The 26,220-nt window shown below is 51.4% G+C and overlaps 2 protein-coding genes across 3 annotated transcripts in view; one reads left to right on the top strand and one right to left on the bottom strand.

The window, feature by feature from the left end:
* The window catches only part of USP35 (ubiquitin specific peptidase 35), a 44,340-nt gene extending 33,937 nt beyond the window's left edge, over window positions 1-10,403 (top strand). For both annotated transcript variants that reach the window (XM_072969114.1, XM_072969115.1), the window contains exons 8-11: window positions 5,124-5,217; window positions 6,172-6,278; window positions 6,824-8,240; window positions 9,240-10,403. In XM_072969114.1, the coding sequence (XP_072825215.1) occupies window positions 5,124-5,217; window positions 6,172-6,278; window positions 6,824-8,240; window positions 9,240-9,407 (1,786 nt within the window). In that variant the 3' untranslated portion in view covers window positions 9,408-10,403. The remainder of the gene's footprint in view (window positions 1-5,123; window positions 5,218-6,171; window positions 6,279-6,823; window positions 8,241-9,239) is intronic.
* An 842-nt stretch (window positions 10,404-11,245) lies between these two features.
* Window positions 11,246-26,220, bottom strand: part of GAB2 (GRB2 associated binding protein 2) — a 150,414-nt gene continuing 135,439 nt past the window's right edge. The window contains exons 4-10 of the mRNA XM_072969113.1: window positions 20,012-20,604; window positions 18,721-18,815; window positions 17,431-17,695; window positions 16,435-16,525; window positions 16,163-16,265; window positions 15,287-15,412; window positions 11,246-14,598 (exon numbers count right to left, since the gene is read on the bottom strand). Of these exons, the coding sequence (XP_072825214.1) occupies window positions 14,455-14,598; window positions 15,287-15,412; window positions 16,163-16,265; window positions 16,435-16,525; window positions 17,431-17,695; window positions 18,721-18,815; window positions 20,012-20,604 (1,417 nt within the window). The 3' untranslated portion in view covers window positions 11,246-14,454. The remainder of the gene's footprint in view (window positions 14,599-15,286; window positions 15,413-16,162; window positions 16,266-16,434; window positions 16,526-17,430; window positions 17,696-18,720; window positions 18,816-20,011; window positions 20,605-26,220) is intronic.

The following is a 26,220-nucleotide window of genomic DNA, read 5'->3' as shown; positions in this document are numbered from 1 at the left end:
CCATCCATCTACTAAAGGACATCTTGGTTGCTTCCAGGTTTTGGCAGTTTTGATTAAAGCTGTCATAAACATCCACATGCAGGTTTTTGTGTGGACAAAATGTCTCAGCTCTTTGGTTAAATACCAAGGAATGTGATTGCTGGATCTGATGGCAAGAGCAGGTTTAGTTGTATAAGAAGCAGCCAAACTGTCTTCCAAAGTGGCTGTACCATTTTGCATTCCCACCAGCAATGAATGAGAATTCCTGTTGCTCCACATCCTCACTAGCTTTTGGTGTTGTCAGTGTTCTGAATTTTGGCTTAATAGGTGTGTAGTAGTATCTCCTTGTTATTTTAGTTTGCACTTCCCTGATGGACATGATGTTGAGCATCCTTTCATGTGCATATTTACCATCTGTTTATCTTCTTTGGTGAGGTGTCTGTTAAGACGTTTGGCCCATTTTTTAATCTGGTTGTTTGTTTTCTTATTATTGTTTTTTTTTATATTAATAGATTTTATTTTTTAGAGCAGTTTCAGGTTCACAGCAGAATTGAGCAAAAAGTACAGAGAGTTCACACATAGCCCTCTCCACCCACACACATATACTCCCCTACCCTCAACATCCCTCATCAGTGTGGCATATTTGGTACAATGGATGAACCAATATGGGCACATTATTATCAACCAAAGTCCATAGTTTACATTAGGGTTCACTCTTGGTGTTGTACATTCTGTGGGTTTTGACAAATGCATAATGACATGTAGCCACCACTATAGTATCATACAGAATAATTTCATCACCCTAAAAATCCCTTGTGCTCCATCTATTCATTCCTGCCTCCATTCCTCTCCCCAAGCCCCTGGAAACCATGATCTTTTTATTGTTTCTGTAGCTTTGGCTTTTCTAAGATGTCATTTGGTTGGAATCATCATACAGTTTGTAAACCTTTTCAGACTGGCTTCTTTCATTTAGTAATACATCTTTTAAGTGTCTTCCATGTCTTTCATGGCTTGATAGAGCCTTTTTTTTTTACTGCACATAATATTGTTTTAATTTACATATGTGTACTGTTGATTGTTTCTAAGAACGTTTAGAGCTTTGGCTTTTTAAACTTACATAGTTATCAAAGGAATAAAGCCAACCACAAAATAAGAATTAACTCAAAAGGATATATACACCCTGCTATTAACATCAACATTATTTACAATTGCCAAGATACGGAAGCATCCTAAGTACACATCAGTAGTTGAATAGATAAAGAGATATAGCATACATATATAATGGAACACAGCTCACTTATAAGAAAGAAGGATATTTTGCCAATTGTGGCCCTTCATTCACTTTTTTTTTTGCTTCAAAAACCAAAATTTTAAAATCGGCATATACATTTCCATTGCATCAAATCAAAAACAACAAAATACCTAGAAATAAACTTAACCAAGGAAGTTAACTATACTCTGAAAACTGAAATGACACAACGCAATGGAAAGATTTCTTATGCTGTTGGATTGGAAGAACCAACACTATCAAAATGGCCACAGTACCCAAAGCAATCCATGGATCCAGTGCGACCCCTATCAAAATACTCAGGACATTCCTCACAGAACTCTAACAAATTTTCCAAAATTTATAAGGAACCACAAAAGACCCCGAACAGCCAAAGCAGTCTTTTGTGAGTCTCTTTTTTTTTTTTCTCTTTCTTTTTGTTCTCTTTTCTTATGGTTTGATGACTAGAGAAGGTCTTTTAACATTTGTTGTGAAGCTGGTTTGGTGGTGCTGAAGTCTTTTAGCTGTTGTTTATCTGTGAATATTTTGATTTCTCCATCAAATCTGAACAAGAGCCTTGCTGGGTAGAGTATTCTTGGTTGTTTAAGTTTTCCCATTTCTTCACTTTAAATATGTCGTGCCACTCCCTTCTGGCCTGTAGAGTTTCTGCTGAAAAATCAGCTGATAACCTTATGGGAGTTCCCTTATATGTTATTTGTTGCTTTTCCCTTGCCAATTTTAATTTTTTCTCCTTAGTCTTAATTTTTCTCAATTTGATGACTATGTGCCCTGGTGTGTGCCTCTTTAGGTTGATCCTGTGTGATACTCTCTGCACTTCCTGGACTTGGGTGACTGTTTCCTTTCCCAAGTTGGGGAAGTTTTCGGTGACTATCTCTCCAAAAATTTTATCAGTTCTTTCTCTTTTCTTACTGGGACCCCTATAATGCAAATATTAGCATGCTTAATGTTGTCCCAGAGTTCTCTTAAACTATCCTCATTTCTTTTCATTCTTTTTTCTTTTTTCTTTTTTCTGTTCTACAGTAGTGATTTCCACTAATCTGTCTTCTAACTCACTGATCCGTTCTTCTGCCTCATTTAGTCTATTCTTGGTTCCTTCTAGTGTGTTATTCATTTCAGTGATTTTATTCAACTCTGGGTATTTATATTTTCCAACTCTCTGCTAAGAACTTTGCTCTGTGCATCTATATTCCTCTTGAGTTCTCTGAACATCTTGGCCATCATTACTTTAACCTTTTTCTCATATAAATTGCCTATCTCCTCATCACTTACTGCTTCTTCTGGGGTTTTGTCTGGTGCCTTGGCCTGGGAGATATTCCTTTGCTGCCTCATATCTTCTCTCTTTCTATGTGTTTGTGGATTCGTTCCACAGGCTTTGGGATTGTTTTCTTATTTCTGGTAACTGCCCCTGGTGGATGAGACTGGACTAGAGGCTTATACAGGGATCCTGGCAGGAGGAGCCAGTGCCTGTCCACTGCTGGGTAAAGCCTGGTCCTGGACCTCTGGTGGGTAGGGCCGTGTCTAGAGGCCTTTGTGGCTTAGGAAGTCTGCTGATGTGTGGGGCTGTGTTCCCACCCTGTGTGTTGTTTGGCTTGAGGCTTCCCTACAGGCTGTTGGGTGGGACTAGGTTTGGGTGCTAATGATCCAATCAAGGTGTCAGCCTCCAGGAAAGCTCATGTAGACGAACACGCCCAGAATGTCCACCACCAGCTTTTATGTCCCCTAGGTGAGTTGCAGCCATTCCCCACATCCCCAGGAGATCCTCCAAAACCAGCAGTCAGATTTGGCCCAGGTTCCTATGAAATCACTGCCTCTGCCTTTGGACCTGGTGCACACGAGTTTCCGTGTACACTTCCCAAGTGAAGGGAGTCTCCATTTCCCCTGTCCCATGGGGCTCCTGGAGCTAAGCGCCGCTGGCCTTCAAAACCAGATGTCTGGGGTCTCCTTCCCCTCCCAATGCTGGAACCTGAGCTGGGGAGCCTGACGTGAGGCTTAGAGCTCTCACTTCTGTGGGAGGGCCTCTGCAACTGAAGTATTCAGCTTGCGGGTTGCCCACCCGGGGGGGTATGGGGCCCAATTATATCATGAGAACGGCCCTCCTACTGTCCTGCTGTGGTTCCCTCTTTATGTTTCCAGTTGCAAAAGATCTTTTTTGCTAGATTCCAGTCTTTTTTTCGATGGTTGTTTAGCATTCAGTTGTGGTTTTGTTGTAGACGTAGATGCGAGGAAAGGCTAGCTCGTGGTCCTACCACTTGGCTATCTTGACCGGAAATCCTGTTTTCTTATTGTTGAGTTTTAAGAGGTCTTTGTGTATTTTCAGTAACAGTCCTTTAACAGATGTGTTTTTTGACAAATATTTTCTCTCAGTCTCTGGTTTATCTCTAATTCTCTTGATACTGTCATTCACAGAGCAGAAGTTTTTAATCTTAAGGATATCCAGCTAATCAGTTACTTCTCTCATGGATTGTGTCTTTGCTGTTGTATCTGAAAAGCCATGACCATGCTCAGGGTCACTGGGTATTTTTCCTGTGATCTTCTAGGAGTTGTATAGTTTTGCATTTTACATTTAGGTCTATGATCAATTTTGAGTTAATTTTTGTGATGAGCGTTAGGTTTGTGTCCAGATTGACTGTTTTGGATGTGGACGTGTCCTTGTTCCAGCATTGTCTATTGATGAGACTGTCTTTGCTCTATCATGTTGCTCTGTTGTCAAAGATTAGTTGACTATATTTATGGGGGTCTGTTTCTGGCCACTTTTTTCCTGTCCCATTGATCTGATCAGCTGTTCCTTAACCAATACCACATTTAGACATCTTTTTAAAAAAGTCACAGTGAACGTAACTTTGCTTTTGGCTACTGTAGGACCTCCAGGCAGTTTCTTCTCTCAGCTTTGGTTCCAGGAGGAGGAGGTAGCAGCTGCTCTCTTGCACATCCTAACGTGCTGCTGCTGTGCTTCTCAAACTGCCTGGGGAAGGACTAGTTCAGTTTGTTCTTCTGACTTCAGTCTGCTGCAGACTCTTTTTTTGTAGCACATGATAAAATGACTTACCAGGGAAGTGATTATGAGCTTGTATGGTCATAGTAATGTCAGATCACTGTGTATGCTTCTAAATGCTCAGTTTCTGAACTTGCTTTGTCGTAGACTGCTAAGTGGAGCACACTTTAGTTACACTGCCGTGCTCCATGGGCTCAGGTTGGAGAGATGCCTGAGCTGTCTGCCCAGAGCTTCTTGTGAGAGAGCAGGAGCTAGGCTGGGGGCTGGGAATTGGCTTGTTCCAGGAATACAGTTGTCAGGAGGGGCTCTTGCCCGTCTCCCATAGGTCAGACCGTGTCACAAGCCAGTCTATCCCCACAGTGTCCTCTTTTTCAAGCATATTCCTCACATTGACCCCTGACTCCCTCATTTGAAGGCAGAGGGAACAATTCAGTGACAGGGGCCCTGAGAAGAGGCTGTAAGAGTGGAGTTGGAAGGTCACGGTTGGAGCAGAGCCTGATGCTCTGAAAGGGTCTAAACGTCATTTCCCTGGGAAGCAGGGAGAAGGGTGTGAGTGGCTGGTGATACTGGCATGGACTCTGGAGCATGTCAGAGTTCCAGCTTTAGAACCCTGGGACCATAACACCTTAGGACACTCATATCTTCGAATCTTGAAGTCATGGGCTGTCAGAACTGGAAAGGACTGCAGGGGTCACCTCTTTGTCCAAGCTGAGTTCTTCACCTGTTCCTCCTCTCTGGCCCTGACCTGAGCTACAAGTGTCTGTCCTGCTGTAGCCTGGAGGCCCTGGGTTGCCGTGGTGTGGGCGAGTAGAAGCTCCTTGGGTGCCCTTGGCTTACTCTGGGTGCTCCTGCTCTGTTTTGAAGCTTCAGACACTGTGTGCTCCGTTTGACTGAGAACAACTCGCAGCCCTTGATGACCAAACTGCAGTGGCTCTTCGCCTTCCTGGAGCACAGCCAGGTGAGCGCAGGGGGAGTGGAGGCGTGCTGGAGAGGCGGCCCCGGTCTGACACCTCCCCTTCCCCAGGACTTGCCGGCACTGGGCTGTGAGCCCCCTCTTCCTCATGCAAGCCTTTGGGCCCCAGTTCGCGCTGGCAGGGATTCATGGCAGAAGCCCATGGCAGAAGCCCATGGCAGAAGCCCCCTTACCGGGCAGGAGAGGGTGCCTTCTTGAGCCCCTCGGTACTGTTCTGCTCCCATGTCTCCCATCGTTGATTCAGTCTGTTGCATAAGGTGTGGCTTTGTGTGTCTGCTGTCACTTTTGAGCACTTACATGGCTGGGCACCCTGAGGGCTGTGTTTGTTTTTTTCACTGTCTCTGCCCTTGTGGAACCTAAAGCCCTTGGCCAGGCCTCGTGCCCGGCCCTGTGCAGGAGCACAGAGGTGAGTCAGCTACAGCCCAGCCTTCGTGGAGCTCATGGTCTGGTGGGGAAGGTGGACCTGCAGAGAGCAACTGTGGTGCCTGAGCAGACGGACATGCGCCTGTCATGTCGTGCAAGGCGGGGAGAGGTTGATGATGAGATGGGGGAGGAGCCATTGGGAAGACCTCATGGGACAGGTGACACTGCTTTTGGGACTTGGACTCTAGCTAAACCTTTGATGGGGGAGAAAGCTGTTTCAGGCAGAGGGAATGGCAGCTAATAAGGGCCTGGAGAAAAATACGAAGTGTGTCGGGGAAGAGCAGATTCCTGGAGGATTGTTCACCTCCATGAACCCAGTGCCTTGCTCACAGGCTGCATGGACTTGGTGGGAATGGCTAAGGACAACTCGGGAGGGGAAGAGGGAGGATTTAATGAGGAGGCTGGAAGTTCAGGGCAGAGAGTCCCTAGGGGGACCCTCAGGCCTAGCACACTATGGAGCTGGTTGGTGAGTGGCCACCTACTCCTGACCTTGCCTTTCTCCCACCTTGGTCCTAGCGGCCAGCCATTTCTCCGGAGAACTTCCTGTCTGCATCCTGGACACCCTGGTTCAGCCCTGGCACCCAGCAGGACTGCTCAGAGTACCTAAAGTACCTGCTGGATCGGTAAGGGAGGCCAGACCTGGCTCTGCATGGGGGCTCTGGCCTGAAGAGGGTGCTTGTGGGAAAGCCCTGTCCCCCTGGGCTGCGTTCTCTCTTCCTGGAAACGGGGGTGCTGCACAGTATTGCACCTGTCAAAGGCTTGGAGAAGATGGGTGCCATGAGTGTGGGGGTGAATGTGCAGAAGGTTTTGGAGATGCTGATGTGAAGTGTGACCTGGGAGTGGTAAGAGTGGGTATACACACTGTGCTATGCTTGCCTGAGTGTGCTCGTGTGTGTGTTTTCATTACTGCTTTGGGAGTACATGCACATAGATAAGGCACATCTTTTTGAGGTAGGTTTGTGTGCCTTTTGCCAGTTGGTATGTGGTCTGTGCACCTGGCATGTGAGTGCACGTGCATGGATGCCACTTACACAAGTGGGTGTTTGTTCCCCGTGCCTTCTCCTGTGTGTGTGTAAACTTGTGGCCAGATGGGTAAGGTAGGTGGCCCGGGTCAGGCCAGGGAACTGGAAACAGACCTGTACAGATGGCTCTTTTTTCCTTGCTCCAGGCTGCACGAAGAGGAGAAGACCGGGACAAGGATCTGCCAAAAGCTCAAGCAGTCCAGCTCTCCCTCCCCACCTGAGGACCCCCCTGGCCCGAGTTCAACCTCTGTGGAGAAGATGTTTGGGGGCAAGATTGTGACTCGGATACGTTGTCTCCGCTGCCTCAACGTCTCCTCCAGGGAGGAGGCATTCACGGACCTCTCTCTCGCCTTTCCCCCACCCGACCGCTGCCGCCGACGCCGCGTGGGCTCAGTGATGCTCCCTGCAGAGGACATTGGCGCCCGGGACCTCCCTCCGCCATCCCGAGCCCAGGTGCCAAGCAGGACGGGTCCTCAGAGGCAGAGGAAACACTGCATCACAGGGGACGTCCCCCCCGCCATCCTGGACATTGAAAGCCTGGGCCCCCAGGGGCCCCGGGGACAGAGCAATCTGGAGGAGAAGGTGGAGAGGGAGGAGGAGGCGGAGGAGGAAGAAAGGACCAGGGAGGAAGAGGAAGAGAAGGAAAAGGGGGACGAGAAAGTGGAGGAAGAGAAGAAGAAAATGGAGAAGGAGACGGAGGCAGAGGGGAAGGACACAGGGGTGGAGAGGAAGGAGCAGGAGGCGGAGGCCGAGAGGAAGGAGCAGGAGGCGGAGGCCGAGGGGAAGGAGAAGGAGGCGGACACTGAGGGGAAGGAGAAGGAGGCGGAGGCCGAGGGGAAGGAGAAGGAGGCTGAGGCGGAGGCCGAGAAGAAGGAAGCAGCCAACCCCGGCCCAGGGACCCGCAAGGATGCCACTGCCCCTGCTAGCGAGGGCTCCCGTTCCGTCCTGGACCTGGTCAACTACTTCCTGTCCCCTGAGAGGCTGATGGCAGAGAACCGCTACCACTGCGAGTCGTGCGCCTCGCTGCAGGACGCGGAGAAGGTGGTGGAGCTGAGCCAGGGGCCGCGCTACCTCATCCTCACGCTGCTGCGCTTCTCCTTCGACCTGCGCACCATGCGGCGCCGCAAGATCCTGGACGACGTGTCCATCCCACTGCTGCTGCGCCTGCCGCTGGCCGGGGGCCGGGGCCAGGCCTACGACCTCTGCAGCGTCGTGGTGCACTCCGGGGTGTCCTCGGAGAGCGGCCACTACTACTGCTACGCCCGTGAGGGCACCGCCCGCCAGGCCCTGAGCCTGGGAGCCGCCGACAGGTCCGAGCCCGACAACCAGTGGTACCTGTTCAACGATACGCGGGTGTCCTTCTCCTCTTTTGAGTCTGTCAGCAACGTCACCTCCTTCTTCCCCAAGGACACGGCGTATGTGCTCTTCTACCGGCAGCGGCCCGGGGAGGGGTCTGAGGAGGGGCCTGAGGCTGAACCTGGCTCCCCCCGCACCCGGGCAGAGCCCAGCCTCCACAAAGACTTGATGGAAGCCATTTCTAAAGACAACATCCTTTACCTGCAGGTGAGCAGACCGGCTGGGACCTTTCATCGGATCACTGGGCGGAGGGGCTCCCCAGCACACCCACCTGCCCAGACAAGTTACTGCTCCTCTCTGAGTCTCTTCCTTTTTTCCTTTGATCCATTTATCTATCACTTAGTTCTGGGAGAAGTGGGTGGGCCAGGTAAAGGGTAACCCCGTGTTTTAGAGGAACAGACAGTAGGAATGATCAGTTCTTTATTAAGTTGTCGTTAAGTGTGCTGGAGAAGTGGCGGTGCTCTGAGTGAGGCCTCGCTCAATGTGAGTGGGTGGAGAGGATCTTGGGGGACTGTCCTACCCAGTGACCTTCTCTCACTGTGCCTTTGACTCTTTAGAGTCAAGGGTGGTATCAGAATACTTAGCAACTGAAATAATAGGGCCCTGACCAACTTGAAGGGTGCTGTCCCCAACAGCTGTTGTAGTCGCAGGACCAGTGGGCAGCGCTGCCTGAGTCAGCAGTTCCTATGGGGAACATGGGCCTGGGTGGGGACACTGGGGCTGCTTGTACGTTTCTGCCCAGGTAGGGCAGGGGCTGGTGGTAAGGAGTCTCCATGGCCCACCTCTGTTGAGTAGGAAGAAGGGCTCTCTAGCTGGCAGTCTGTTCCTTGTGCTTTGAGAGGCAGTGAGCTGGACATTAGAGTCAGGAAGCCTGCAGAGAGGTCCCAGTTGGTGGGCTCTGGACCTCCTGCGTCCTGGTGCCACATCAGGCCCTTGTCAGCCAGTCTAGTATAAATGAGTTTTTATCAGGGAGAGGAGAAAGAATGATTTTGAAACCTAGATACAGGCTGGATATGGGTCCATTCCACTTGTCTTCCCACTGGGCTGGAGGGCCTGCAGGGCAAAAGCTGTGGCTCCTCTGTGCCTGGCCGTGGGGACCCCAGGAGACTCTTTGAAGCACTGTGTAGGGTGGCATTTGGAGAGTGAAGAGAGGACTCTGGCTTCACAGCCTTAATTTTAAGCTTCCTGCCCCATCTTTGTTTCCAGGAGCAGGAGAAGGAGGCACGGAGCAGGGCCGCCTACATCTCTGCACTCCCTGCATCTCCGCACTGGAGGAGGGGCTTTGACGATGACAAAGATGAGGATGAAGGCCCTCCCGGGGGCTGCAGCCCTGCAGGTGGCACTGGTGGCGACTTCCACAGACTGGTCTTCTAACATGAACCCTCCTCCCCCAGCCTGCTCGCACTTGTGGTGGCCTCACAGCCAACCTTGGGTGGCGGGGGTGTCCTGAACCCCTTCCTTCTGGGAGCAGGGTGGGGGCCCAGGACCTGGGCAGGAGTGCTCTGCCAGGTGGGGTCTGAAGGAGGCTGTGGAGGCCGGTCCAGTCCTGAAGGTAGACCTGTCCAAGGACAAGAAAGGTGGCGAGGGGGCTTCTGGGACACCGGCCTCAGCCTGAAGGGCACTCGGAGACTCAGATACAGAGGTGAGACCCAAACCCCTTAAACTGGGCCTTAGGTCCTGACACTGGGATCAGCCCCATGAAGAGTGACACCCAGGTGTCCTGGTCAGCTTGAAGCAGCTTAGATGGACACTCTGTGGGCCTGTTCCCTGCAGGCCCCCCGACAGGGCCGAGCTTCACAGCTCTAGTGTCTCGCCATCAAGTAGCACTTCCCTTCCAGCTCCTTTCAGACAATCTTGTTTCTCTGTCGTACAAAAAGCAGAGCAGGACCCAAGCCCTGGCACAAAGAAGGGGGCTGCGTGTCACCCCCTCTGGCTGCCGCCTTGTTTCTCTGAGGGGGTTTGAGGCAATGCCCATGGGTGGCCACGCTGTGTGTCCTTTTTTGAGGAGCATAGGTGGGAAGCAGCTGGCACAGGATTAGAGACTACCCCCGACACCCAAGCAACAATGTGGAGAGGGGAGACGGCCTCTTACCTCCTCTCCCACCTCAGTGCCTGAGATGCCACCATTCGCATCCCCATTCTGGTTAGGAGAGAGAGAGAATCCTAATTTTACTGCAAGCGTGTTTGTGTTTCTCATGATGATGCCTGTCCCGAGGGAAGCTGGCTGGCTCAGCACCTCAGCAGGTGGTCATTAGTGGGGTGGTCTGGTGAGTGAAGTTGACCTCCTTGTGCCCTCACACTGCTGTACCCCTTCTAAATGGAGAGAGGGGACCCAGGGTCTCAGACAGGAATAAAAACAGGTTCTCTGAAGCCTTTAAAGCTGTCGTTCTTCCTGCCTTAGTGGCTGTGATGTCAGCTCTACGTTGGTTCCTTGCTCTCTTTGGGGAGTAAGGAGGGGATACCCCTGCACTGTTGATGTGTGCGCTGCACCGGGGAGGTAAGAGCACCCTACACTGAAGTGGTGTGTAAATCAAAGGTGAAGCCTGGTGGTGGGGACATGCCCAGGTACAGGCCCTGGCAGAGGGAGGAAATGCTCACGATCCTGGGAAGCAGGGGGGCGGCGGGGGCACGGCTGTGTTAAGGGACTCACCTGTCGGGTGGGGCTGGAGCCCCTTCTCACCCCAGGAATGCTGGGCCACCCAGAAACAGCTGTAGCCCTGTGGGAGTACCACATTTCTCCTTCCTCCTCGCTGAGAACCTAGAGGGGGTTCGGGGGTGGGCTCAGGAAAGCAGGAGGCAGCCCCCGGGTTCCACCCATTCTTGGAGGTGGAGTTGAGTTTTGGCACAGTGTCTTAGACCTTTAAGACCTTCGAACAAGCGGAAGGAAGTGGGCCGACAGCCTGTCAGAGACTGAGTCACACTCAGGATTCATCTCTGGGCCAGCGCGCCTTCTAAGAAAGATGAGTTGGCAGAGGTTGCTACAGTTTCCGTTTCACACATCAGGAATACAGACTCCGAGGTAAGGAGGATTGACTCTTGTTCTCAGCCAAGGCAGGCACCCAGTTATTCTCTGTTAAAAGGGAAGTGGAGCAGACTGGCACGTAGCCGTCTTGGGATTGTGAGAGGACGGTAATCAGTCAAGGGTGTGTGTCGTGTGCCAGCCTCCGCCCCACAGCCCCTCCGGACGAGGCGGACTCAGTGGCCCTCTCTGGTTGCTTCTGATGGACTTTATTGTCGTCCAGCTCCAACACCACAGTAAAAAGGGCCCTGCAAGCTCCAGGCCTGTACCATGTGTCACCACAGCAAAAACAGGACCCACATGAGAACACGTCCCCCCCCACCCCCAGACTTACTCACAGGATAAATACGTGTTACAAATTTTTTAAAAAAGAAAACAGAATAAATTAATAACTTAAGTGATTAGGCACCAACAGTGATTTGAAAAATTACATGTCAATTTTAAATGGTGACAGGGCCAGAAACCTAAGATTGGCTGCTTCTAGCCCACTCTCTTCCCGACAAAGCGACGATTATGTGCGAAATGATTCTAAACTTCAAGACACACGTAACCAACACACAGGAACACACGCCACCCAGTATCACGTGACAGCCCGACTCTCCAGTGGGACCTCAGCACATAGTGCCCCCGGCCCCCCCCGGAGTGCGGTGCGTTCCAGAAGGGGGCTCTGGAGCCCGCGCTCAGCCGCCTTCCCCTACGTTTTGCAGAAGGACCAGAGGGGGGCCCTGTGCTCTGCAGGGTGCGGGCGGAGGGGCCATGACCACACCTTGGGGCTGAGACCTTAGCCCTGTGGGAGGTAAATTACTTAAGAATGGTTGTGCTTCTGTCCTAGGAATGGGGCATATTTGAATGGTTTGGTTTCAAATGTAGAAATTACGGAAATCAGTCCAGGGAAGGGACTGGGTCAGTGCTCTGGGTGTGGGCCCATCTCATTCATCTCATCTCACCAAGGCGGGAAGGAAACACAACCCCCTCATTCCCCACTGCTCCTGCTCGCCTTTCTTTAGCCTTACAGAGGTGCAGCTGGCAGGGGCTGAGGATAGCTCCCTCTCTGCGGAGCCCTGGGCAGGAGGAGGCCTGAGGGAGCCATGCTGGCTGACAAGGCATCTGCATCCTGGGGTCTCAGTCCTTGTGAGGCAGAGGTGGACTCCGGCAGGCTGAGGGACCAGTTTTTCACACTGAGCCGGCAGGTCCACACCAGACATATGGTGGTTTGGGTTTGTGAGCCAGTCTCTGTTTTCTGCAGGCCAGTTTCCTCTTCTCGTGTGCTGCTTTCCATCTCTACCCCAACGCCACCCTGAGGGCTTGGGGGTTATAGGAGGGGAGGTCTCCTTGGAGGTTAGATTTTAATACGTTTGTCTTGCAAAACTCCCCCCAGTTTCATTCACACCATGGCACGTTCAGAAAATGCTGCCAGTACTAGGGCACCTGACAGTCAACGGGGGAGGCCGCTGGGGCTGGGAACTGAAGGTTTCAATACCTGGGCCCACCTGTTAGAACACAGAGGTGTGGCCCTCACTGCTGAGCCCATACACCCAAAGGTCTTTTGTTCCTAAAGCACAAAATTCTCCAAGCCCCTCTGTCCATCTTTTTCCACTGGACTCTGATCTTGCCCTCCTGAAAATCTGACCCATCTTCTCCTCAGGCCCATGTGAGGCACCCCCATTCCTAGAAACCACCTTCCCTGATCTCCGCCCCTCATCCGCCCCCCAGCACCAACCTCCTGGGAAGTAACCCTGCTTTCTCTGCATGTGATCAGCATTTTAAGTCTCTCACAGCCATTACCAATGTCTTGTGTCCTTGTCTTTTTTTCCCATCGATTGTGACCTCCTCAAATTCAGGGACAAAGTCTGATTAGTGTCCTCAGTGCCTAGCACAGACCTGGCCACAGCAGCCATTAATGAATGCTTACTGAATTGATCTGAATTAATAGGAGGAAGAGAGGGGCTACGCTTGAGAACCTCTCCCCCAGGATGGAGTCAGGTCAGGCCACGGGGCTGGTGAGAGGGTGTGTGTGTGCACACTCACAGGACCTAGAAGGTAAGTAGCCACGTCCACGCAGGTGGACGAGGACGGTCAGTTCACCCCAGGGTAGGATGAAACATCTGCCCAGTTGCCCCTGAAACTCTTGAAAACTTGGCCAAAGACACTGACGTAAGAGTCCCCCTCCCCAGACAGGAGAGGGAGCCTGGGGGACACCCCTCCTTCTGTCCCTGGCAAAGGTGGGTGGAGAGATGCTGGTCTGTTGGCCTTTCAAGCCACAGGCAGAGGCCTGGCCACTCTCACACACCATCCGCTAGGCTCTGCTGGGGACTGTCCTCGCCTGTCACCACGCATGTCACTGACAACGACATATCAAACCACCTCTTTCTGCCCCACCCTGCACCCCTGCCATCAGTTACCTGTGCCTCCAGCACCGCACTGCCCCCGCCCAGCCTGTTCCTGCCCCAGCGTGGCCCCTCCCTTCCACGTCCCCTACCCTGCACACTGCTCTGCGTTCCCACAGCTCCACCGGCCTCCCCTCACTGTGCCGGTGCTCACACACCGCACCACCCAGCATAGTCCGAGCCTTGTCCGCGTGGCCCTCTCAGTAGCGGGGGTCTTGGGGGGCGGGTGAGGACTGCACTATGTCCCAGCCCTGCAGAGAGGGACTGTAGCTCCACAGTTCTGGGGGCCCAGCCCCGCAGTGTCCTTGCACCCCAGCTCCTGGGCTCTGAGCCCCGCTCCTTGTTCTGGGTTGCCCATCGTCTTCAGGCTTCCCTTCCTCTTACCCTCATCCTTCTGCCTCTCCCACCCGCCATGGCTGCACTGCCACTTGGCCTGGAAGTGGGGCCCACTGCAGGTATCCACTGCCTCTGTCTGGGGGGTCTCATTCTTTCGTCAAGACCAACTCTGCTCTTCCTTCTTGACCCCTTCATCTTCTGGTGGCCTTGCCTCTCCCCTGCCAAAAAAGACTGGATGACGAAGTCCATGTCCACTTTGGTCCGCTGGTCCTTGGCTCCCTGGGTCTGCACGATGACATGGCTTCTCCCAGGAGTGAAGGAGAAGTAGCCCAGGAAGTAGCTGGAGGGACAAAGGCCGGAGGTGTGGAATCTCCCTCCACACATGTGGTAGATATTCAGGTCTAAGGGCAGGAAGAGGCTGAAGGATGCTTTTTGGCAACAGCTCTAACTAAAGTGGGGCGAGGCGTGGCCATGACAGATAAAAATCAAAGGTGGGCCCCGAGTAGGCAGAGGAGGTTCCCAGGGGAAGGGGTCAGGGTCCCTGATGTCAAGTGCTTTGAAGGCCAGAGGGGGTGGGCGGGAGGGGGCCATGGGCAAGGAGAAAGGGGAGACAGACGGGGAGGCATCAGCTCTGGAGACGCTGCCTCCTGGCCCCTCCCTGGGCGCCATGGCCCCTGCGTCACAGCTTGGCGCCCTTGGAAGGCTCCGAGGACTGCCGCACGTCCGTCCACTCCTGCATGGTGTTCTGCAGGGCTTGGGTCTTCTCCTTGTCCACTTGAACGTAGTCTACCTTCTCGTCAGAAGTGACGGATGACGTGGATGGCTGAGGGGCAGAGCGGGAAAGTGAAGTGGCTGTGAGTTAGCAGTGAGCTGGGGGGAGGCGGTGGGCATCTGCCTGCCACTCTGACAGGCCTTTTTTTGTTTCCTGAAAGTGGCCTTTAAAGCCTCCACTCCAAACTGCATCATCCCTCCTGTCTGATGGAACAGCCCTTCTGATTTCCCACCTCCTGGGAGGACCCAGGCCCTTTCCAGGCCTTCATCTCTGCCTCCACCCACCTCCCCGTAGCCGCTTGTCCAGGGGAAGGAATTTGTCGGGTGCCAAAGAGCACTGGTCAGATGGCTTTGTGGGGCCTGTGGTGAGCACGCACAGCCATCCTGGGGCGGGGGGAACCGTGCTCTCTCGATTGGGCAGCTAAGTGTGCTTCGTTCGTGAGGGGGGACTTTCCCAGGCCAGAGCCCTTCTGCAGGCTGCAGCTAGACCAGGAGTTCTCAAAGAACTACTCAGGACACAGGATCCCCGAGTCTGGACTCTCTCATGGATTCACGTGGCGCCTCAAGCAGGCCACGTCTTGTGTGTGCATTCATTTGCCCATCTGCACAAGGGGGATGGACTGACTGACGAGGTCCTACAGACTCGGGGTGCCTGTGTGCTGTGAGTGAGGGACTGTGAGCCGCCGGTCAGCCTCCCTGAGCGCTCTGACAGACCCTCCCACCCATCCCACCCCAGGCACCTTGCGGTGGGGGCTTGGGGAGCTTGGCTGGAAGTCCAGGGCCAGATAATCCACGCTACCCGTGCTCTTCTTAGGGGCTGGACTGTTGGTGCCACTGGGAATGGGAGATGCAGACACTGGATTTTGCTGTCACAAAGGAGAGAAAATCTGTTTAGGAAACAGATTACCCACCCCTGGGAAAAACTCACCTCTGGGAGTAAGAGCAGCTAGCTCACTGAGGGCCTACTGTGTCACGCACTGTGCCGGGGCTTCTCATTTACACCCTCACAGCAACCCTGGGATGCAAGTATTATTACTATTCTTACTTTTTAAAACGAAGATAAACCTGTGGTTCAGAGAAGTAAAGTGACTTGCCTCCAGCTGCACAGCTGGTGAGCTGACAGACCTGCCCTCACTTGCTGCTCCTAAGGGAGCACATGTCCTTTATAGTTGGACCTTGGAGAGGCTTCTGTTGCACCAGATCTTCCCTGGAGCGCCCACCGTGGTCTAGATCGGGGCAGCCGCCTGCTCCTCAGCGCTCTCAACAGAGGGCCCCAGGCCCCTCAGTGGCTTCAGGGTCTTGTCTCATCGAGGCAGCAGGACCGACTTGTCTGGCAAGTATTTTTTCCTGAAGTCCTAGTCACCCTTCCCGTGGGTACATTCTCGCAGCAGGCCCTCTGCCCCTTAAGGCAGTGGCCTCCTTGAGGGTAGGGACCACATCTTCCTTGCCTCTGATAACGACCCCACAGTGCTCAAGACAGCTTTGCCGTAGCAAATCACAAATAATGTGGGTGCCCTAGGGCTGGGGGTAGTTAGCAAGCTGGCAAGTGGGGGAGTGAGAGGTGGGTTCCCAGGGACCTTGGTGGCAGTCATTACTGCAGACCCCAGAGGACTCACCATAGGGACGTAGTTCTCCTCGCTGTCTCCTGAGTCCGTGCTGGTGATGCTCTGGGTGGAGATGGGGCGGCAGTATTGGGAGGATCCGGGGTTGAAGGAGTGGCTGTGGAGAAAAGACAGTAAACCCTGGGGCACATCCAGCCTCCCGCTGGGCCCTGGCCCTCACACCCCTGCTCTCTGAGATCAGATTAAGATCTGATACAGGGGAGGGACAGTGACTTGTTCCATTCACCAGCCCGATGGCCCCGTTCCAACTACGAATAGACACTCACATGGCCCGAGACCAAGACTTGGTGACGGGTGACTTGAAGGGGAGCTCATCAATGACGGTGTTATTTCTCAGGTCAAGTGGTGTTGGCTTTGCTGCAGCAGGAACAGAAAGTCGAGTCATCAGCCCATGATGACAATGCCAGACATACAAACACTTAACACATAACACACAGATCCATACAGATTTATCTATACATCTTTCACATTCACCCCGGGTTTGCATGTAGACACAGACTCAGCAAGGTTCTGTGATCTCTGCCCCTGTGGACAGGCCCTCCAGTCATGTCTTCAAATTATATATCCTTTGCACTGTAATCTGTGGTAATCATACTTTCAGAATCTTAAAATGGGGACACGGCCTGTGACAACAGATTGTTCTCTGGATTTCTCCTAAGCAAACCCAGTAGGCAGGCATTACTGTCCCCATTGCACAGAGGAGAAAATGGGGGCTCAGAGGACGTACATGATTTACTCAAAGCCACACACCTGGCAGTGCTAGATGAGGCTCCCAGCCCACACCCACCTGGTCTGAAGGCCTGGCCCGCGCTCTCGTCGCTGCTGTTACCTCCTACTAGGCTGCTCTGTCCGTCCCGCCTTGCGCAGGCCCAGGCCGGATACAATCCCTCATCCCTGAATTGCATTATACACTATGAAGCACTTTTAAATCTTATTGCCTACGTCCTCCAACATCTCTGGGAGGTCAAGTTTCATACTTCCCATTTGAGAGCTGAGAAGAGAGAAGGCTCAGAGACAGAAGGATTTCTTTACAGTCACGTGTTAGCAGGGGGCAGAACTGGAACCTGAATTTGTCCTGTCCTGATTCCTGCAGCCCGTCCCTAAGGTGCCAGACCACTGGGATGAACTTGGAGTGCGTGTGTGTGTGAGTTTGGGCTGGTTTAGGCTGTCACCTCCTTGCAAGGAAATTTCGGGATCCACTTGATCCCTAAATGAATGCAAATAATCCCTGAATGTTGTCCAAGATGGACCAGGGGACCTACCTTTCCGGTCAGGTTTGAGGTTGCGGTTGACAGGAGGTGGCTGGATCTCACTCCCTCGGCTGGAGCCGCGGTGCATAGACAGGGCTGTAGAAGGGTAGCCGAGCGGGTCAAAGTGATGGGGCCCTGGGCTCATGGGGATGTAGGCACTCTGGGAATTATCACCTGCTCGCTCCATGGCCAGCAGGGCGGAGGAGCCTGGATTCATGGGCACGTAGTTGTCCTCAGAATTGGTGCTATCTGATCGGCCCACGACTGTTTTCCCTGGCTAAGAGTGAAAAGAAGTGCAGTCGTTACTAGTGAAAGGAAACCAGAAGGGGGTGAAGTTGTACACAAGGCCAGAAAAGTCATGCCCGAGTTAGCTGCCGTGTGAAGCTACACGGCAGACCCCGGGAAAACCAACTACGACGGCAGAGGAGGAGACGGGAAGAAACAAGGTCCGTACTCCTTTGGGGTTTACGTATAACCTATGGTAAATTTTTAGTATTAATACCCACGAGGCTGTCTAGATGCCTCAGAGGACAGCATAGGCCACGTACTGCATGGGTGTAGTTCGGGATCTGCCCTCCCTTCAAGTTCAGACTCATGATGGGCAGGTCAGCACCTCAGGCCCTGAGCAGGGCAAGGAGCATGAGAGAAGCCTTGGCCCCAGCAGGTGAGGTATGGCCAGGTGTGCTTCCACAGCTCAGCTTTCAGTGTGACCGCCAGGCTGCAGGCGGTGCTGCCACAGAGCTGTGCGACGCAGCCACCCCGGCCAGAGCCTCCCTTCCACTCCTGCCCTGTCTGTCCAGGCATACAACTATAAGCTGCTTTTGCCTCAGGTACCTGACTTTCAGTTTTTCCAGGCCCTAGTCAGCTTAGCTGGGGCTGGACACCCTGGAGAACAGTCATCAGCCCAGTCCAGAGGGCAGCCTAGTATCCTGCACTTAAACCATAATTCAGCCATGGAGCCTGACTCTGAGCACCGCCGTACAATGCATCCTCCTCCAGGTGAGACCTCATGGGCCAGGCGGCTGCTGCGATCCACTGCCCCAGAGCCCGGGTCCTCTGCACTCTAGACCCTCCTGCATACCCACAGTGATGAGCCTTGTAAGTCAGGTGCACTTAAGTGCGATTTCTTCCAGACCAGGATCCCTGCATCTTACTTCCCAAAGACTCAACCCAGGTTCTGAACAGAGGCAGGAAGCTAAGAGGGAGAAGCCATCACTCTTTCAGGCTGTGTTTCTAGTCCTGTGGGTGTGACCTTTAACCCACCTGAGCTAGCCTGAGGACCCCTAGCTACACCCCACTCACCAGGAAGGCGCTGACTGCATCACTCGTGGACTCGGCGGACCGGCCTGCACTGTCTCCACCACGCTGGGGGTAGTCGTAGGACTCGCAGGAAGAAGCTACGACAGAGGATGGAAGATCCACAGACACTCAGAGTCGATCCTCGTGCCAACACTTCCCCATACCCTCACCAGTGTTGCTCAGGGTCTTACTGATGCTCCAGAAGATACGGGTCTCAACCTCTAATGATAGGTTATTGCTTCTCTCACACCATGCCTCAGCTCACACGTCCCGCCCAGGCTTCTAGATGTAGCTCCAGTGTTGGCCTCTACAGAGAACCTCTCCCAGCCTACTGCTGCCTTTCCTTTAACTCCTAGGGCCCCTGTCACCTGTCCCACTCGGGGCAGCTATCACTCACACAGATACTATAGTAACAAGGACGTGTGACTAATTTATACACGTTGGCTTTATTTCCCCAGCTGGACGTTGAGCTCTCTGAAGGGCAGGGACATGTTTTACATGTCTCCCTCCTCAGTCCCACAGCACAGAGTGACTGATCAAATAGGTGATGAGCTGAAGTCTGCAAAGAGTATCCCGGGTCCAAGTCCCACCTGTGTCACTGACTGACTCTGCAACCCTGAACGAGTCTCTTAACTACCACGCACCTCATGTGACATAAAGACAGCGAGGCTTTGTCCCCTGAAACTCTCGGGGCTACTGCACGTCTTAAACAATAGGACGGGTAAGAACACGCTCAGAAGCTATAAAGCAAGATGCAGAATGAAAGGAATCAATGTATTCCTTTTCATCAAACAGGAGGTTAGATGCAGAGTTGGACTACTCAGTGGAAAATAAGTGACGACAGAATTTAAACACTTCAGATAGAAGTTCAGACTTTAACCAAAGAGATTTGAATGTGGCTTAGAAAATATTTTGTAGGACTAATTTTACTAGTCTGTTGGTCCACATAGGTTTGGCTCCAGTTTGGACTAGGCTTCTAAAATTTATAAATTAATTAATAAAAGATTATAATTTGAACCTCCAGACCCATAATATGTTGTGTTGTGGTTAACCAAGAATGTTCTCTCTCCTTAGTGGAACAGGAACTTCTCTCAGGCAGGCAGAGTCTGCTACCCTCTTGCCATTGTGGTGTCCACTAAGGGCCTCCAGTGCTGGAGGGCCAACTGGGAAAGTTCTGAGTAGAAGATGCTTTAACTTGTGAGCATCAGTGACCGGGGGGACCTTCAGTGCACTACTGAGAAGCCCTGGGCTGCCTGCCCTCCTCTCCCCGGCCTCGGCAAGGGCTCACACTGACCTCGGTGAAGTCGGCTGTTGTCCATGGCTGGGAGGGTGTTGCGTCTGGGGATGGTCGCAGCGGCAGAGACTGATCTGCTGCTGTCCCCGGCTGGAGGTCTCTGCTGAGGGCTGCCCCGTCGAGGTGTCTCAGCTTGGCTTGGCTTGGGGGGCCGGGGCGGGGGAGCTATGGCTGAGTCCCCAGGAGTGGCCACTGCCATGGCATTGTGGTTCTTGTCCAGCGTGAACGTCCTAGGGATCTGGTAGGCTGAGAGTGGGGTGGCCGGAACGTCCATATTGTCCACCAGGAGGTCCCCAAACTCACGGCACAGGGTGTTGCTGGGCATCTTGAAGGTATACACATCCTCGTTATCCGTCTCAGAGCCTGTGAGGCTGCCCTTGGTGTGGCCATGGGAGGCCAGGCTCCGGGGGAGGTCGTAGGTGCTGTCTCTGAATTCTGTATTGTGCCGGCTTGGCTTGGGAAGGCTGTAGAAGCCGTGGACTTGACCGCTGACTCCGTTGACACAGTGTCCATTGCCCTGGGCAAGTTTCTGCACGGCTGTGTCACTCCTCACGAGAAACGAGGCCCTGGTGCCCTGAGAGAAGCTGGCACTCCTAAGAGACAGAAAGGAGGGAGGATCGGGGTTAGAGGAGGCCAGGACTGCCCACCGGGAAGGCAAGTGGGCATGTTCAAACCTTGTGCAGCGAGGGGTGTGGAGCACACAGGCTGGGGAGGCTGGCAGGCCAGAGGTTTTCTGGGTAAAGCACGTTTTCTTTCTGAGCGTTAGTTAATGCATCTACAAAAATGGTGACTAAATTCGTACCTTGAAGGTTGTTTGTTTAGAAATTGCACTCTCATGCTTCTAATATACCAGTGTTCAATCAGTATTAGCCTTTATCCCCCACCCCTTCCCCAGATGGCTGTGATTTGCGGACGTTGGTTTTACCTCCCTCAACAGATATCAACAAGCAGGTTCCACTGCCCACTGTTCATTGCTTTACACACCACAGAACACACACACTTGTATACAAAGGCTGTGAGACAGTGGGAAGAACCCTTCAGCTGGGACTAGAAAATAGCAGGTGAGTCATTTTATCTGAGTCTCGGTTCTCCAACTGTAAAACATGTCAGCTGACGCATGTCCATGTTCTAAGTCATAAAGAACTATTCAAATGTAAGCTATAGACTTATTTTTCCATCATGTACTATGGTTTGTTGAGAGGCATTTAGAGGGGGAAATCTCTCTTTTCAGAAGACTAAAATTCGACAGGAAAAATGTTTTCATGTTTGGGAACTATATGCAGGACAGAAAAAGTGGGAAGGGACAGGCTGGGAGTTTGAAAAGGTAGGTACTGACAGGCATATGCAGAACAGATAAACAAGATTATACTGTGTAGCACAGGGAAATACGTACAAGACTTGTAGCTCACAGTGAAAACGCAACAGTGAGTATTTTCACGTATAACTGAAAACAGTGCTCTGCGCTGGAAATAGACACAACATTGTAAACTGACTATAACTCAATAAAACAAAAACAAAAACAAAAACAACAAAACTCTTGGCTCTTCTCACCAGAATAAAGCAAATGTCACATACGTACAAATTCGCAGGCTGTCTCTAAGGGGTTGAGGGTGGGGGTGGGGAGCTGGGCAGCTCTTAGCCCTCTGGGGCCGGTCATGGAACTTCTGCGTTTACAAGGTCTTTCAGCTCATGGCGAGCTTGTTATTTGTGGATGTGGCCACCAGATGGTGATAGAAAATAAGGCCCACCACTTTAGAAAGAGGAAGGGAAACAGGTGTCTAAGCCAGGCTCTCTCCTAGGTACACTTGTATCCTTGAAGCCTGGGAGTTCCATGTCAGCCCCCAAGCCTTCAGTGGCCTTCCGACCTTGATCTCCATATCTGCTTTCCCTTTCTACTGCATTCCACACATACAGCCAAGCCAGCAGCCATGGCCAAGGTCATTAAATATCTAGCCTCTAGATAACAGAGTGCCTGGAGCAGAGGACAGGGGAGCCAATGGTGGACACAGGTGTTCATATTGTTCATATCTGTTTGTCTTTGGTGCCTTGGATTTTGTCTTTTGGACTTCCCCACTCTCTGTTGGATGTTCCCATCTAGATTTGTTTATTTAAAAAACAGATGCCCTACTTTCCATCTGGGCCAGACACAATGGATACAGAGAAGGCTCCTGCCCTCGGGGGAAGCGGGGAAGGGGCACAGTGGTGGAGGAGGTGACAGGCGTGCAAATCTTACAATCAAGTGGTTAGTAAGTGGCTGCTGACAGATTTATACCGACCCTCCCTGGGGACCGTGGTACAGAGTGTCAGGGGAGGCTTCTTCAAAGATGTCACCTCTGAGTGACGCTGGCAACTGGCCAGGCAAAAGGCAAGAGAAGGGGAAAGGTGTTCCGGTTAGAGGCACACAGAAGTGGGACACAATCTGGCAAGCTGAAGGAACTGCCAGCTGCTCCGGCTGGAGCAAGCATTTGAGGAGGTACGGCCGGGAGACGACAGTGGAGGGGCGGGGCCAGGCCCCACGGGAATGGGGGCACTTGAAGGATACTAAGCTGGTGCGGGGGTGGGGAGCACAGCAGGTATCCTGTTTGGCCTCTCCATGTTCGAGAATGACCTCATCATCTTCCTCCTGACTCCTGTGTGGGGAAAGGCAGCAGCCGCTCAAGCCGAGACCCAGGAGTTACCTTAGGATTTCTCCCTCAGTAATGCCATCAATAACCTATCAGGTCCACCCCAGTTCAGGTCCTCCTGATCCTCCTTGTGAGTTAACAGAAGGGCTAATACCGAGTCTCGCCACCATCTGCCCAGGACCTCCCCTCTGTCCTTCGCACATTTACACTCCTTCCTTCCCGGCTTAGTCATTTTCAATACTGTCTCAGCGCCGTTAGGACCAAGCCACATTCCAACTCCAATTCATTTTTCCAGTCTCTTCTCCCTAGTTCCCCTTCCCACTCTATGATCTACTCAGTCAGCTTCCTAGTGTTCCCAGTACGCCCCAGACAGTCAGGCCTCTGGGCCTTTGCTCTCTGGAAAGCTTCTTCCTCCAGTCTGGCAAGCTCATACTCTGCTCAGATGGCACTCCTTTCGAAGCTCTTTCTTACATCCTCTCCTTCCCAGCACAACCAATCACTGGGTCAACTCCGTTCCTGGAGCAGGTAGCAACGGTTATCTGTGTTACATACCATTGTTACTTGTATCCTCCACCAGATTGTGAGTTCCTTGAGGAAAGAAACTCTATCTTATTCATATTCCTCTCAGCAGCAGCCAGATGAGTGCTTGTCACATAGTAAACAGTGAATACATGTTTGTTGAATGAATAAGCAAATGAATGTATAAACAAACAAACAAAAAAATAAGGAAAAGTGTTGATGGTGCTATCCCCTCTCCTGAGCTTGGCCTGAACCCTTTGGATTAGCAGTTTGAAACCGTTCCCCTTCAGAACACATCAGCTTATGTCCCAGCCCCTGCACCCGAGCATCTCCTTTGCAGCTCACAGAACTACTCACTCATCCCTAACCACACTCTCTAAGCTCCAGCCCTGGGCTTGCAGGGTTTTCTCTAGAATGTTTCCTTGATGTATCAAAGTCTTACACAAAGTGCCAAAGCAGCCTTTTTACTCCACAAAGGACCTCCTTTTCACTTGACTCACTCTCCTCCTTTGCGCCCACAGGACTCTGTGCTTTCATCATAACACTCTCCTTACTCTGTCTGTCTTGTGTGAAAGTTATCTGGGTCCGTGTCTTCCCACTTCTACCAGATCCTGTGCTCCTAGAAGGCTGGGGATCATGTCCTGTCCCCTGGCACAGTCCCCAGTATGCAGTATGCAGGGGTACTGATGCATGTTGAGGGGGATGGATCACTGCTTCAAGAATCAGGTGCATGGAGTTGAACAGGGGAAACAAACTTGCCCAAAGGTACATCCTAGGATGGAGGCAGAACTGATTCCAGCATCCAGGTCTCTGGACTCCCTGCTCCAGTGCACTCTCTCTGCACAAGAATCAAGGAGGGGGAGGGGGGCTTCTGACCACTCAAGAGGTCCTGTGACCTTTACCACGTTCACCTAAACCTTTCCTAGGCCTGTGCCACCATCATGCACTGAGCTGCTTTCCTGGGACAGATATCTGCAAGCAGTGGATTTGGAGAAAGGCTTCTCTTCCAGGGCTCTGGGCTGACAGAGGCCTCATAAAATGAGCACAGCACTATGCCAGGCACACCACGTGTGATGAGCTCTTAATTCTCTTGACAGTTCTGAGAGAGAGGTATTACCCTCACATCAGACGAGAGAAACAGTAAATGGCAGAGAGAGTGCAAGAAGATATTCAAACACAAGTGTACAGAGGAGCTCCCTGGGGGCAGAGAGGTTTGGGGAGAAAACAACCACCTGGAGCCATTAGCTTTTCCTTCCCAGCCCTGGCCCCCAGCTGCTCCAGAGGCTACTGGTGGGCAGGGCTATCACACCGCCTCTTGCTTATGCTTTGGTCTTAATAGCAACCCCAAGTTGCTCTTCTGGCTTTTAGGAATGATTTCCTGGTTTCCCCAGTCACTTTATCTTGCACTTGCTCTTTTGCACATTGTCACATGTTATGTGACACACAACACCACGATTTCTCTTGTTTCCACTCTAGGAGACTCCAAGTACCTTAATGATGAAGGGCCCAGTTTGATTTTTAACAGCTATGTACCCATGTAAGGAAACCTCACATAATAAATGCTTGTAAGTAAACTGGCCACCATTTATAGTTCTGTACCTGTCACTGGCAATATAAGAGGTCATTTAGACCATCCATCTGCGACTGACTCATTCCAAATGGATCTTTCCTGTGAGGGAAGGAAACTCAGAAAATTCTGGCCCACAATTTCTAAGAGGAGAGATTGTCTTTGCATCTCAAACCCTTCTGGCTGCAGCAGTGAGCCTGCCTTCTCCCTGTGGTTACAGAGAAAAGCTGTGTATGTGAAACTAAGTGAAACTAATGAACTAGGCATATTTTGCCTTTGGTCAATCAAAGCCACCAGGAGAATGAGCCTTAGAAACGATCACAGGTAAGTTCTCCACTGACATTTCTTATTTTACTTTTTATCCACCATCTTTCTGTAGAATACTGCTGCAGGGTCATTCTGGAATTTTGTCACTTGAAATTTCACTTCCCCCAACCCTCATCAGAATTAGGGCTTTTCAGGGCGCATGACTCACCACAACATATCGCCTGTTACAGGTTTAAGAGCCTCCTTGAAATAAGAAGACAGAGAGTGGCTAGAATCTGGAATGAGGCCCCCAAAGGCTCGAGGGCAAAAATAAATCCAGTGAAACTAATTTGTTTTCAAAAACTAAAAGGATTCTGCTTGTCTTGACAGTGTCAGTTCAAAACTCCTTTCATTAGCAATATTTAATATTCTGAATTGTTACTCATTCTAGCTCAAAAGAAAAGCTGGATTTTGAGAACTGAAGTCTTTTTAACCAGAACACATATTATCTAGTACTTGAAGAAATAATAGTGGCTACGACTGTAGTAGTAAAAGTAATACTAAAAAATTCGTGGTTTTATCTCTGTAAATATCCAGTTCCCTCATAAATGTAAAAAGGACCAGGTAGAAGGCTGGTATTAGCCTCAGTAAATACGACTGCACACAGTAATCCGAGCAGAATACTTACGTCCCTGCTGGGCAAAGATGACTGAGCAGGTTCTCTCTCAGTCTCTACTCAAAAGTGAGCCTATAAGACTACTTTGGAGATCAAACGCAAAAACTAATGTAAACGTGCTCTGTAAACTGTATAGCATTACTCCTTTTTTCCAGAGAACCTAGGATGTAATGTGAACGTCATAAGCAGTGCATGATTAAAGCCTGTCCACATACTTGCCAACACTTGGCATAGTCAGTCTTTTTTATTTTAGCCATTTTAGTGGAGATTAAGCAAAATCTCCCTGAGGTTTTAATTTGCCTTTCCCTGATGCTTCAGCATCTTTTCATGTGCTTACTGGCCATTCTTTTATCTTTTTTTTGTGAAATGTCTGTTCAGATCTTTTGCCTATTAAAAAAATTTGGTTGTTTGTCTTCTTGAGTTGTAGTGGCTCTTTAGGTATTCTAGAAATAAATCCTTTCTCAGATACATGTTTTGGATATTTTCTCACATTTAGTGGGTTGCCATTTTGTTCTCTTAATGGAGTCCATTAGGATGCCTACTATCAAAAAGACAGAGAAGTGATGAGAGGATGTAG

Source organism: Vicugna pacos, chromosome 10 (assembly GCF_048564905.1).
Source record: "Vicugna pacos chromosome 10, VicPac4, whole genome shotgun sequence".
Classification (NCBI taxonomy): domain Eukaryota; kingdom Metazoa; phylum Chordata; class Mammalia; order Artiodactyla; family Camelidae; genus Vicugna; species Vicugna pacos.
Note: the sequence above shows the minus strand (reverse complement) of the source record. Positions and strands in the feature narration are given on the sequence as shown.